Source organism: Nycticebus coucang, chromosome 13 (genome assembly GCF_027406575.1).
Source record: "Nycticebus coucang isolate mNycCou1 chromosome 13, mNycCou1.pri, whole genome shotgun sequence".
Taxonomy (NCBI): domain Eukaryota; kingdom Metazoa; phylum Chordata; class Mammalia; order Primates; family Lorisidae; genus Nycticebus; species Nycticebus coucang.
In genome coordinates this window covers 79,937,967-79,950,531 of record NC_069792.1, presented here as the reverse complement: position 1 = coordinate 79,950,531, position 12,565 = coordinate 79,937,967, and the positions used below count along the sequence as shown (strand labels likewise).

Below are 12,565 nucleotides of genomic sequence, written 5' to 3'. Positions count from 1 at the left end.
CCAGAAGGCTTGTGTCATAATGCTTCAAAGTATCATACCGCAGTTATGTGTACAAGCGGCTGAAACATAAAGCACAACACACATCTTTAGGATTTTTAAGCAAAGTTGTTTTCCTTTGTATAAAAGGAATTGCATGTCCACTGTAGGAAGTCAGAACATACAGATAATAAACAAAAGAAAAAAAATAAGAGTCATACCCCATACCAGCACCCAGAAATAACAACTGTTAATATTTCATTGCAAATGCTTTTGATCTTTCAAGTGTATATGTACACCTGAGTATGTAGGCTTGATAAAAATAGAATTGCGCTATACGTAGGTTTTCTATTTTTTTTTCACATTTTATGTCCATTCCCCACCCATTCATGTGAAAATGCCACTGTATTTGATGTATTGTTAATACGCACTCCTGTTTTGAACTTGGAAGTGTTTGTCCACACAAATGATTTTGTGCTATAGTTTCTTTTTTTGTTCCACTTTGTTTTTGAAATCTGTGTTGCTGTGTGTATATCTAGTTCATAGTTCTAGTTGCTGCCTAGCATTCTAACACAGTTTACTTAGCTACCAGGATAGAATAACTAGGAAGAATATATCTGTTCTAAACCAAGGATGGAGATTCCTGGATTATAGAGTACCTTCCTGCCTGATCTCCCTACATGCTGCCAGATCTCAGCCCACATGGGCAAACCTACCTGTTCAACTGCTTGGCATTATCCAAATTTCTAATTTTGGCCAATCTGATGGGTGTAAAGTGGTATCTGGCTATTTTAATTTGCATTTTCTGATAATCAGGAAGTTTGAGCATAGCTTAGCATTCTTCTTAGCAAGTTAGAGTTCCTGGGCGGCGCCTGTGGCTCAAGGAGTAGGGCGCCGGTCCCATATGCCGGAGTTAGCGGGTTCAAACCCAGCCTTGGCCAAAAACCAATTAAAAAAAAAAAAAAAGGATTGCAAGTTAGAGTTCCCCATTCTTAAGATTAGCATGTTCAAACCATTGATTTGGAGAAGGGGGGTTCATGCTTCTTTTTTCTGCTTAATGTGGCTCCCATTTATTCTTTTTATTTTTATTATTGTTGGGGATTCATTGAGGGTACAAGAAACCAGGTTACACTGATTGCATTTGTTAGGTAAAGTCCCTGAAGGTTCCCATTTATTTTTAAGGGATATGTTTGGAGGTCTCCAGTAGATACCTAACACCACAAAAAATCCCAAACCCTGGATATACTATACTTTTTTCCTATGTATACAGATCTGCAATATACCCTGTTTCCCAAAAAAATAAGACATCCTCCGAAAATAAGACCTACTTACAGGAAAGATAAGACGTCCCCTGAAAATAAGACCTAGCGCATCTTTGGGAGCATGCCTTAAAATAAGACACTGTCTTATTTCAGGGAAACAGGGTAGTTGGATTTATAAATGTTGTAAAGAGATTAACAATAACTGATAATAGAACAATTTTAACAATATACTACAATAAAAATGATATGAATGTGATGTTTTTCTCCCTTTCCCAAAATATCTGACTGTACTATACCATAGGCAACTGAAACCATGAAAAACAAAACCTTAGACAATGGGAAACAACTAGCATTTGTCTGACTTCCTTGAAGATTTGAGATAATACTTCAATTATTATCTCAAATAATAATGATGCCTATATTTTGACAATCTGTCACCTTTGTGTTAACTTTCTTTCTTTAGTGTCTTTTGCCAAATATAAATTCTTAATTTTTCTTTTGTCCATATACCTTTATTTACACCATTGTTTTATTTTATATGTTGGGGGTGGGTGTGCTAGTTACACCTGCAGAATTTTTTATGTTTTAACTGGAATGTTTATATAAATTGAAGGTATTGAAATCATTTTCAGAGTACTTTCGTTGGTAAAATCTCATTTGATCTTTATGAAAACCCTGAAAAGTAGATGAAGCTGGTGTTACAATCCTCATTTGATGGATGAGGAAATTGCTCTGACTAAGATTTAGTGACTGCCCAAGTTCACATAGCTAATCAGTGGCTAATTCAAGGTCAACAATCTAGTCTCTTGCCCCCTGTCCCATGATACATTCACAGGGCTTATCAAGAGTCAGCATTGTTTCCAGCAAGGTACAATCATCTTAAACTTCCCCATGAGAAAGTCGTTTAATACCTGATGAAATAGTCACATCAAGACAAATATTTTAATAAGTCTGAACTGACTTACCATTTTGGTCTAAGAATCCCAGTGATCTTCTCAAAAGGGGCAGAGGTGTGGTAAGGGTGTCACTCCTGCCTTTGAACACTGCTATAGGAAATAAGTTTCCTTAAGGAGTCCTGTTCTGAAAGTGGTCAGTAAAAATAATTTATAGTTCTCTAAGCAAGCCATCTTTTAAATCTGCCCTCAGATTGTAGAGATGGAATGAACCATCAGGCCAAGAAGAACAGAAACTTGAGTATGAAGAATGGGAAGTAAGAAGTTTCTAACCATTCTCACATCAGGAAATGTCCTCCCAGAAAATGAGCGTGTAATTAATTTTGACCTCAGTGCTGACCATGAAAAGACAGATGCAAGAGAAATATTGGACTCTGGCCCTAAAATCAATGAATACTATCCCAGGGATGAAGCTAATGAGATGGGGGTCAGGTGGTTAGTTGTAGAGGAAGGTAAAGCCCAGCTTTCTGCTCCCACTGGGGAAGGAAAACGTGATGGAGTGCTGGGGTGATGGAGGACTCATTCTTCAGCACAAGCTTAATTACATTACTGAATGCTCTTCATCAGCATTTTGTGGCCAAGGAGATAAAAGCTCAGTTGTTAGGACTCTTTAATCCTGGCATGTTCTTCAGCACCACAGGCAATAGCAGCAGATGAAACCTGTGTTCTCTGACTGAGCATGTCCTCCTCATAAAAAGATTCCTTTCACATAATCCAATTGAGCAAAGCCTGTAGTCGGTACTTTAAGAAGAATCAGTATTTCAAATTTTTGCCAAATGAGCTCAAGATTATAATAATAATAATTATAGCTTCTATTTACTGATTGCATACTGTGTGCCAAGCATTGTGTTTAACAAGCATCATTTCCTTTACCCTAGAAGAAAAAAATCTCTAGGGCATAAGTACCATTATTAACTCTACTTTGCAAATGAGAAAATTGAAGTTTTGAGAGGTGAAATGAGTTACCCGAGGTTACAAAGCCAAGGACTAGCAACACTAGTATGCAAGTGAAGAATTAACTGATTCCAAAGATGAACTTCTGTGTTCTCAAAATTTGTGTGAGTTATCTACTGCTACTTAACAAATAGCCTGAAAGTTTAGCCACTTAGAACAATGAACGTTATTGTTGCTCATAGTTTCTGAGGGTCGCAAGTCTAGAAATGGTTTAATTGAGTGTTTCTGGCTCCAAGTCTTTCCAAAAGTTGCAGTCAGTGTGTCAACCAGGGCTTCAGTCATCTGAAGACTCAACCGGGGCCAGAGATCTGCTCCGACCTCACTCTTGTGACTGTTGGCAGGCACCCTTTGCTTCTCACCATGTGGGCCTCTCTACAGGAGAACCCAAGTTTCATCTATAAGTAAAGATATCCTTCAAGGTGTTTATGAGGACCACCTGAGACACCCTGTGAGATAGTGATATGTAAGCTGAAATAAGCTGCACAAACTTTGAATATTATTGTTATTATTTGAATTTATCACCATCTTGTACAAGATATTCTGAGATATGGAGATATTCCTGACTCCTGCAGAATGACCAACATCATGCCTAATTAACTCCATATTCTGAGAACGCCCACCTCTGATGGAGGTGGCATCTTACCCAGGGCTCTTTAGGGTAAAAAAATAAGAAAACCTGGTTTCTACACACAGCCCCCATGAATCCAGTGGGCTGTGGGAATCCCTATGCCTTTATGTTGCATAGAAGGAAAAAATGTATTCTCAGCCACAGACCGAGTGGCTATTAGCAAGTAAGCACCCAAACCTTTTGGTGTCCTAGCCCCACATGTTGGGGTGCAAACCCAGGATAGGGGCCAATAAATGGTCTAGCTAGAAAATGATATCCAGGCTTAGCTTAAGAAAGCAGACTATGGTAGAAAGTCTTTGGTGTGAGACAGACCCATTTATGTTCATATTTGTTGTGAGGAAATTGTTGCTCATGGAGGTTCTGTAATCTGTGGAATAACATACTTGCTATGCAAAGCATCTAGATGCATGCCTGGCATATACTAGATGCCAGTGAAGAAATGTAATGGTAGTTACTGCCATCCTTCCTACTTCATATGGCTGTTTTGAGGGTTAGGATATGCAATTATTTGTTTTAGCATTCTTATTGCTCATTAGGTTGTAAATTCCATATGAACAGAAATCTTGAATTTCTAGTACCTAACAAAGAGAAGACACCAAGCAATATTACATGAATAAATATACATAACATGGAGTCCAGTGTGGAGTAGTTGCTCCATGGTTGATAGTTAATTACAGTCATCACCATCACCATCATTATCATCATTGCCACCACCATAAGCACCCCCATCCTCATAGCATTAGAATACACTGGTATGGTAATTCAACAGTGCCCTCACTTTATGACCATGAAACTTAATTTCCTCTTGTATTTCAGGTACCATGAATTCACAAAAGAATCTGTTTCTTTTTTCTATGGTAACCAAAGACCTCTACCATATTGGTATAATATTATAGCTTGAGGGGGGATATCATATACTTGAAAAATCTTAATAAGCTCTGTAATCGGGTTCACCCCAAATTTCTTAGATCCATACTCTCCTGGTATTGAATCCCATCTCCACTCTTGACTACTACTACGTGGCCCTGGGTAAGTTACCAAATATTTCTTAACCTCCATGGCTTCATTTCTAAAATGACAAAAATAATGCTAACCAGATACCAATAAGGCTATCCTAAGTAACTGAGGTTTTGTTGTTGTTGTTGTAGATGTTTTCAGATTTCTTATATGTGTCTTTTCTATGTTAGATGCTTGGTAAATATTTATGGAATGAATGTGTTGACTAAATGAATGAGTAATTTATATCCCCCACTTCACTGCTCATTTCAGTATCTGAGTCAGCACAAGTAAAGATCCTTCCAAACTCTAGGGAACTGTGAAGGGACGGAAGATACAGGTTCCAGGACGTGGCGTGACTTTGGGCAAATCATGAGATACGATCCAGTCTCAGGGTCTAATCCACAAAATAAGAGGAAGTGATGATTACACGTAGTGTGAATGCACTTACTGCCACTAATCTGTACACTAAAAGGGTTAAAATAGCAATTTTTCATATATTACCACAATTTGTAAAAAAGAAAAGACGAAATCCTGGCTGGCTAGAATAATAGCATTCTGATATTAGAATGCTGAAGCTTGAAACCAACAATATTAGCAAATGTAACACCTTACTCTGTGGTCCTAGGAGTGACATGTTATGATTACTACTCCCATTTCACAGAAGAGAGAATGGAAGGTTAATGAAGTCTGGCTGGGGTTTTAATCGATGTGTATCTCATTAGAGAGCTCCAGAGCTTTGCTACTTAGTCTTCTGATGGTTTTATTTCTCTGACAAATCACCAAATCACAACGACAGGCAGCTCCAGTCCTGGTCACGTGAGCTGTGGGAGAGAAGGTGGTATTTAGACTGTTAGAGTTTGAGAAGGACCTGTCTTCTTTCATTTGTTGAAGCTCCCAATATTTTAGAACAGAGGGAAAGAAGGAAAGGCAGGGGGAGAGAGAGAGAGGAAAGAAATGCGATGACACAGTTACCGATATGCTAAGTGTTTTTAATGTTTACATTAAATCATTGTATCTGTGTGGTTATAATAATAACAAAAAACCCCTAGCTAGGCAATGACATCAGAAGTCTCAATCGAGGCCCAACAAGATTGAGGCACATGAACACATGGCTTTCTAGCCTTCTGCCTCCTCCTTCCCTCCAACCAGTTCCTTCCACAGTGAAAGGATGCGGGTGGCATTGTGATGTGATCTCAGCAGGCTCTTAGACTACCCATAGACAGGGTTTCTTTTTTTTTTTTGAGACAGAGTCTTACTATGTCACCCTTGATAGAGTCCTGTGGCATCATAGCTCATGGCAACCTCAAACTCTTGGGCTCAAGCAATTCTCCCACCTCAGTTTCCCAAGTAGCTGGGACTACAGGTGCCTGCCACAACACCCAGCTATTTTGTGTTACAGTTGTCATTGTTGTTTAGCTGGCCCAGGCTGGGTTCAAACTTGCCATCTTTAGTGTATGTGGCTGGTGCCATAACCACTCTGCTATGGGTACCAAGCCAATAGACAGGATTTCTAAGATACCACAACTGGAGAGAGGACAGCAAGTCTAAGATGCTCATCCTATCATCAGATTGACAAAACACAGCTATTAGGGCCACAATCCAAGAAGAATAGCTCCCCAAGTCCCTTTCCAGGGACTTGATTCATTCTTAATATAGTTGCAATGATCACAGTAATGAAACAGCAGCTAACATGTAGAGGCTTGAAAAATGCACTATACATGGCTCATTCATTTCTTGCAACAGTTTGGTAAGGTAGGTACAATCATCAGTCATCTTTTTCTTCCATATGAGAACATAAGTACACCTAAAAGTCAAGTAATTCACCCAAGTTTATGAGATTTTCAAGACACAGAGGCAGAATGTAATTGTGAACGATGGCCACAATTTATGGAGCATTTACAGTGGGGCTGGTCCAAGGATTGAATGGAATAACTCAGGTAACCATTTACCCCAGAGCCTCACACCAACCCCACCATCCTCAGTTTATAGACAGGAAAAAAAGGGCTTAGGGATCAAGGAACTGACAAGATTACATAGCTCAAAAATGGCAGAGCCCTGATGTCAGTCTTCTGCCATAACACAGACAACAATCTCTTCTTCCCTCTGTTGTCTTGGCACCCAGTTAGAAAGCAAGAAGGCAAACTTCTCACGGTTTCACAGAATCACCCTGCCTGGTCTCCTCAATGGTTTAGTGCTGTGAGTTTTTGTTTTTGCTTTTGTTTTGTTTCTGTTTTCACCCTAATCAAGCATAAAAGAGGGTTCTAGTCTCCTAAAGCATGACATTTCCTCTTAAGGGCTAAATTTGACAATAAAACATATTGTCCTACTCAGTCTTTATATCAAATTTCTTGTAGGAGATGGATATCATTCATGGTGCCTTTTGTAGGCACAAGTTGCAGCTGCTTTTCAGTTATCTTTCCTTACAAGGCAGAACAAATTCCAGCCAGCCCAGGGGAGGTGTTTTGTATCGGCAATAATCTACCATTTTTTATTTATTTCATCAGTTTCACCAGTACACAAAAACACCTATCATTTTAGATCTAGTAATCAACTATTTCAGAATCACCCCATCCTAAATTTAGGCCTCACACTTGGTAATTTAGCTAGAGAGCTTCGTTGTCGAGAGCCACTCTTTTCATGGATGAGGGAAAGTGTGAGTCTTTGGGCCGTATTTAATTCATATTCTTTAGCCAGTTGAACTGGATACCACAGAGTTTAATCATGCAGGGTGTCCGTTGCTTTAATGCTGTGAAGATACGTGGCTACTGACTTCTCTTATCTTTCCTGGGACATGCTCATAAATGCTGCTCAGTGGGGCTTTTCGGCTTCACTATTTTACAAAAACAAATATTGCAGTGTGGTGCTTGTAGAGGCATCGGTTAAGACGATGAAGCAGTCACCAGACAGAGCTGAGCACAACTGTTAACACCTGTTGGTTGAGGAGGACTAAAGGTTTGGCACTGTGCAAGTGCTTATTTAATCTCACAACAACCCTAGAGGCTAGGCACTATCACCTTCCCATTTATAGCAGGTTAAGAAGATGCATTTAGAGCATGTCACACTGTCCAAGGCAGAGAATGCCTGCTCGCAGGTCAACCATGTAACTACTATTACGTTGTCTTCCCAGCAAAAGCTATTTTCAGTTCTTTTCACAGAGCATTAAAGAAAAACTGAGAGAAGGTGGCACCTGTGGCTCAAAGGAGTAGGGCGCTGGCCCCATATACTGGAGGTGGTGGGTTCAGATCCAGCCCCGGCCAAAAACTGCCAAAAAAAAAAAAAAAAGAAGGAAAGAAAGACTGAGACAAGAGACTCAACATGTTCTTATGAAAAGTGAGAAAAATCCCAAGAGAGATGTGAATTCTGGGTGTGTGTTTGCCTGTTTCCCAGGTGGACTGTTACGAACCAATTGCTGGTCAGAGTCGGCCTCATTTCTTGTCCCCCATCTGCTCTTCAAATATGACCCAACAACTGAGAACAAAATGAATTTTACTTTGAAGTGTAAAGAATCTTGTGAAGCTGGATCAATTCCCACTGCTAAGATCTCTTTCACTTTATAGTAAAACTCCTATTTGATTGCATGATTTAAAAAAAAAAAATCAGTCTTCCTTTATGAAAATGTTCAAACCCTGCTGACACCAGTATACATGTTTAGAAAAAAATAGATGTATGGTAATCAAGTTTATTTAAAGAGTATAATTCATATGTTATTTGTTAATGGACTGAGGATAGCATCTTACTGGCCCTAAATTTGAAGTTTATACATCTAAGACAATCAAGCAGATTTCAAAATAAATAATGACAGAATTAATAGCTTATTTGTATGACATCTTCAAGAAGTGGGATGAAATTCTAAAATGTTAGCATATTTTTCTAAACATGACGTGGAATTCACGAGCAAAATAATGAACTATTAGAGGATACTTATGTAAGAAAAAGTGGATAAAAATCAATTCTGCTTCTGAAAATATTTAGAAATTCCCCCTCCAAAAAAAAAAAAATGGCCTTCTCTGCTCAGAAATTATCCATTTTTAATGTATCATTTTATGGTAATACTTAAAATTTTGTTCTGATGGACCTGCCCTTCTAACCCTCAAAACACAACAAAAATAATCACTATCTACAATATATGTTGTTTTGCTCATTACTTCATTCACTAAATATTTCTTGATGCTGTATCAGGCATGTGCTCCAGGGAGACAGCCGTGAGTGACATGCCACCATCACAGGTACCTTCCCCTGGGGACACAAGTTCTGAAAACAAAACCAAATCAATCTGTGCAATTTCAGATGGTGAGGAATGTTACGATGACTATAAAGCAAAGTTAGGAGAAAGACAATGCTGCCTTTGGAAAGCAGAATAGCCAGGAAAGGCCCTTTAAGGTCAGCTGAGACTGATGCATGGGAAAGAGGGTTCTGATCCTTTTCATGTACAAGAAAAATACAGAAAACCATCACTCCTACTGAAAGGAAAATAATTCCCTCTTACCTCCTCCCCTGTTAGAGTTTGCATAATTCTGTTTTCTTTGGAAAACATTTCTCTGGGATGAAAAGATCTCAGTCCATCTTTTCTTTGACGTTACTCCCAAGTGAAGCCGGAGCAGTTCATGTGTCCTAAAGATGAGCTAATTAGGCTCTTCAAGAGGACCAGTTCTACTAAAAACTGGCTAGCAACTTCTGTTTCTGAAGGCTTCTATTTAATTGAGGCTTTTGTAGCCTTTAGACTCATCAGAGACCCCTGTCACCACAGGAAATGCCTTACCATCTCACAAACCCATATATGACCCCCTAATCTAGCTATTTTGCCCCTATGAGAAAGTATTGGGACCTATCCCATTCCCCAGGCTGGGAGTCAGGAATTCTTAGGCTAACCTGGACATCATTCTTTGTGCTGCTGTGCAGGGCTACACGGGAGAAGAGGGGAAGGAAAGGATTCTCCTGAAAGCCAGGTGCCGTCCCAGGCACTTGGCAGCCTGTACCTGACTATATTTGTCTGGGTGCTCAAGAATGTCCTCAATTTACAGGTGACAAAAAACTGAGGCCCAGGGTACTTAAACCCCTTCTTCAAAGTCACCCAGTTTATAAGTAGTATCTTATTAAATGATTATTAAATTATCTGTCTTCTATAGTGGTCCAGCAAGTTGTCAAATTCTCTTGTCCCATTAGGAGATAAAACATGGATCATTATGAAAGGTTTGAGATACACAAGAATCAAGAAATGTAAAATCCATCTGTTTTCTGCAGATGAAAACCTCCCAGCAACACTGATAAGCCAAGCAAGTTGAAAGTCACACAGGTGAATCAGAAAGGATGCTGTTGACTGTTTCTTTGAAGTGAAATGATGGACCATAACACAATCTGTCTCGAAACTTTCATAGTGACCTACGTATATGGAACTCCTCACTGCTCAGCATAGCCAAAAACCTACCTAACTCTCATGATCAGTACCTGGCATATGGGACATCAAAGCTACATATTAAAGTCTCTAAAGAAAGTTACAGTTTCTAGAAATATAATTTCTAATAAGAGAAGATAGTTCAGGCAGGAAACTGACTTCTTTAACAGTGGGTGCCAAAACCCTATGGGCGATTTATAGAGGAGTTGAAATAAGGAACAGGACAAATACATTTAGACTTCCCCCAATTCCTCTCCATTTGGGAGGAAGAAAAATATTATTCCCTGGGAATGAACAAAAAAAAAAGAAGAAGAAGAAGAAGATTCATTCCTCTCTGCTATTACCAAGGTCCAGCTAAGCCCTAATGCTCCAAGAAGCCAAAAGCTCTGATCAGTTTCTCTGAGCTGTTATTAAAGTTTGCAAAATTTTGCTCAAATTCTTCCTGGCAGAGTTTCAATATTGTCTGTTTGAACTGGAATTGGGGCAGCTGCTCTTTACTTCTGTTAAACCTGCCAAAGCTGGTGATCCTACCGCACAAATCTTCCTGGGCCGTGGTCTTCGTGAAGCACAGGCTGGCAGGGCCCTGACCACCGGCACCCTCTGTGGTCTCTCTGCCCTGGCTCAGGTCAAGGATGACTGAATCACCCTCTTCCTCTTCCGATAGCGACTTCACATAAAAACTTGCAAACTGCCAAAGATCAGAGAGCCAGGTAAAAATCTCATTTTGCCTTAGCCATTTTATTTTTGTTGTTGTTTTTCACTGGTCAAGTGATACTGCCCCATTACAGCACCCAGCTTATAGTTCATGCACAATGAATATGGGGTGAATGAAGGAATTGTTAGAAATCACGGACTGCTGAGACTAGAAATGACCCAAACATCATTATGTTTCCACAGTGCTTGCCAGGTGACCTTCCAATCTTCCCTTCCTAGCAGTGGGCATTCTCCCAAAGTAGCCCCTGCCGTCTTCAGTCATGCCTAATGGTCACAAACTCCTTTCTTCCATTGAGCTGAAACCTGGCTCCCTGCTATGATGCAGAGTTGAAAGAAGGGACTTGTAATATTTTAGCATCCACTGTGTAGCACCAGTCATCCCAGGTGCATTTACAGCATCTCATGGATTCTTCACGACAACTCTGAGAAGGAAGTAACTGCCATGGTTTGGTTCACCCTCATCCCACGCGGGGTCCTGCATTATTAGCTTGTTATCTGTGCTCCCTTGCTTTCGCTTTTGCCCTTTTAGGGTAAGTCTGAAGGTAAACTTGTCTTTTAAAATTGTAAATCAAAACTCCTCTCTTCCCTCCTGACCCACAAGCCCGCTGGATTGGGCTGCCACCTGCTCACTGGCCTTGCTTATTGTGCTGCAGGCACACTCATCTTTTCTTCCTTGAATGCCACAAGTTTTTTCTCACCCCAGGACCTTTGCACTTGCTGTTTTCTCTGCCCCCAATTCTTTCTTTGGCTGACTCACTCCCTGTTGCCATTCAGTTTTCAGTACAAATGTATTTTCCTCAGTGAAACCGGCTCTGATTGTAGAATTTGCAGTTGTTCCCCATTCCCAACCTGTCATCCTGTCCCTACTGGTCCTAAAAATCATGCGTCCCCCAAAGGTGCTCAGACCAATCACATACATCAGAACTACCAGGGGAGTTTTAAGAAATGACATTGTCTGGGCGGTGCCTGTGGCTCAAGGAGTAGGGCGCTGGTCCCATATGCCGGAGGTGGCGGTTTCAAACCCAGCCCCAGCCAAAAAAAAAGAAATGACATTGTCCCGATCTCCCTAGAAATTCTGCTTCAGTGCATCCTCCATGTTCAGAAATCAGTAGTTTGAATAGCTCCCCCAAATGACTTCGTGCAGCCTGTTAAGGAAATCATGTGTCTGATGTCCTGTCTGGGTTAGCATCCTGCTCTCATCACTGGTCACCTGTGCGCCTAGGACAAGTCACTCAGCCCCTTTAATCCTCATCTCTAACCTTGTGACAAGAATAGCATCTATGTCATGGGTTACTGTGAGCACTGGAGGAGCATTTCCAGTGAAGCCCTTAGCATAGTGCCTGGCCCACCATAGGCCCTTATTAAATGTGGGCTACCTTCACCATCGTCACCCAACCCTTGGCAGCTCTTCAGGGATGTCAAGGCAACCATCACAAGATATTTCTTGTCCAGGCCAATTACCCTCAGTTTTCTTTTCAATCCTTCCCCACACTACAGATTTCCATTTCTCCTCTTTACGGACATATTATGTCCCGGAACTCATAGGGCTTGAGGCATCTGATGCATTACATGTAGGTAACTTGGCTCCAGCTCTGAACTTTGGATGGCTGGATGGCGGTCAGCACTGGCCCTCAGAGGGCAGCCATGTGCAGCTCCTCATTCCAGGGAAATCTTCTCATAGGGTAAC

The 12,565-nt window shown here is 40.5% G+C and overlaps 1 protein-coding gene across 3 annotated transcripts in view; it reads left to right on the top strand.

Annotated features, from left to right (window-relative positions):
• Nucleotides 1-12,565, top strand: part of SAMD12 (sterile alpha motif domain containing 12) — a 435,459-nt gene that overhangs the window by 384,830 nt on the left and 38,064 nt on the right. Inside the window, exon 5 of one of the 3 annotated variants that reach the window (XM_053559292.1) lies at nt 4,742-4,802. The exons of 1 other annotated variant lie outside the window; for it this stretch is intronic. In XM_053559292.1, coding sequence (XP_053415267.1) covers nt 4,742-4,782 — 41 coding nt within the window. In that variant the 3' untranslated portion in view covers nt 4,783-4,802. Of the gene's footprint in view, nt 1-4,741; nt 4,803-10,013; nt 10,070-12,565 lie in introns of those variants that run through there. One more of the 3 variants, XM_053559293.1, reaches the window with a different exon arrangement.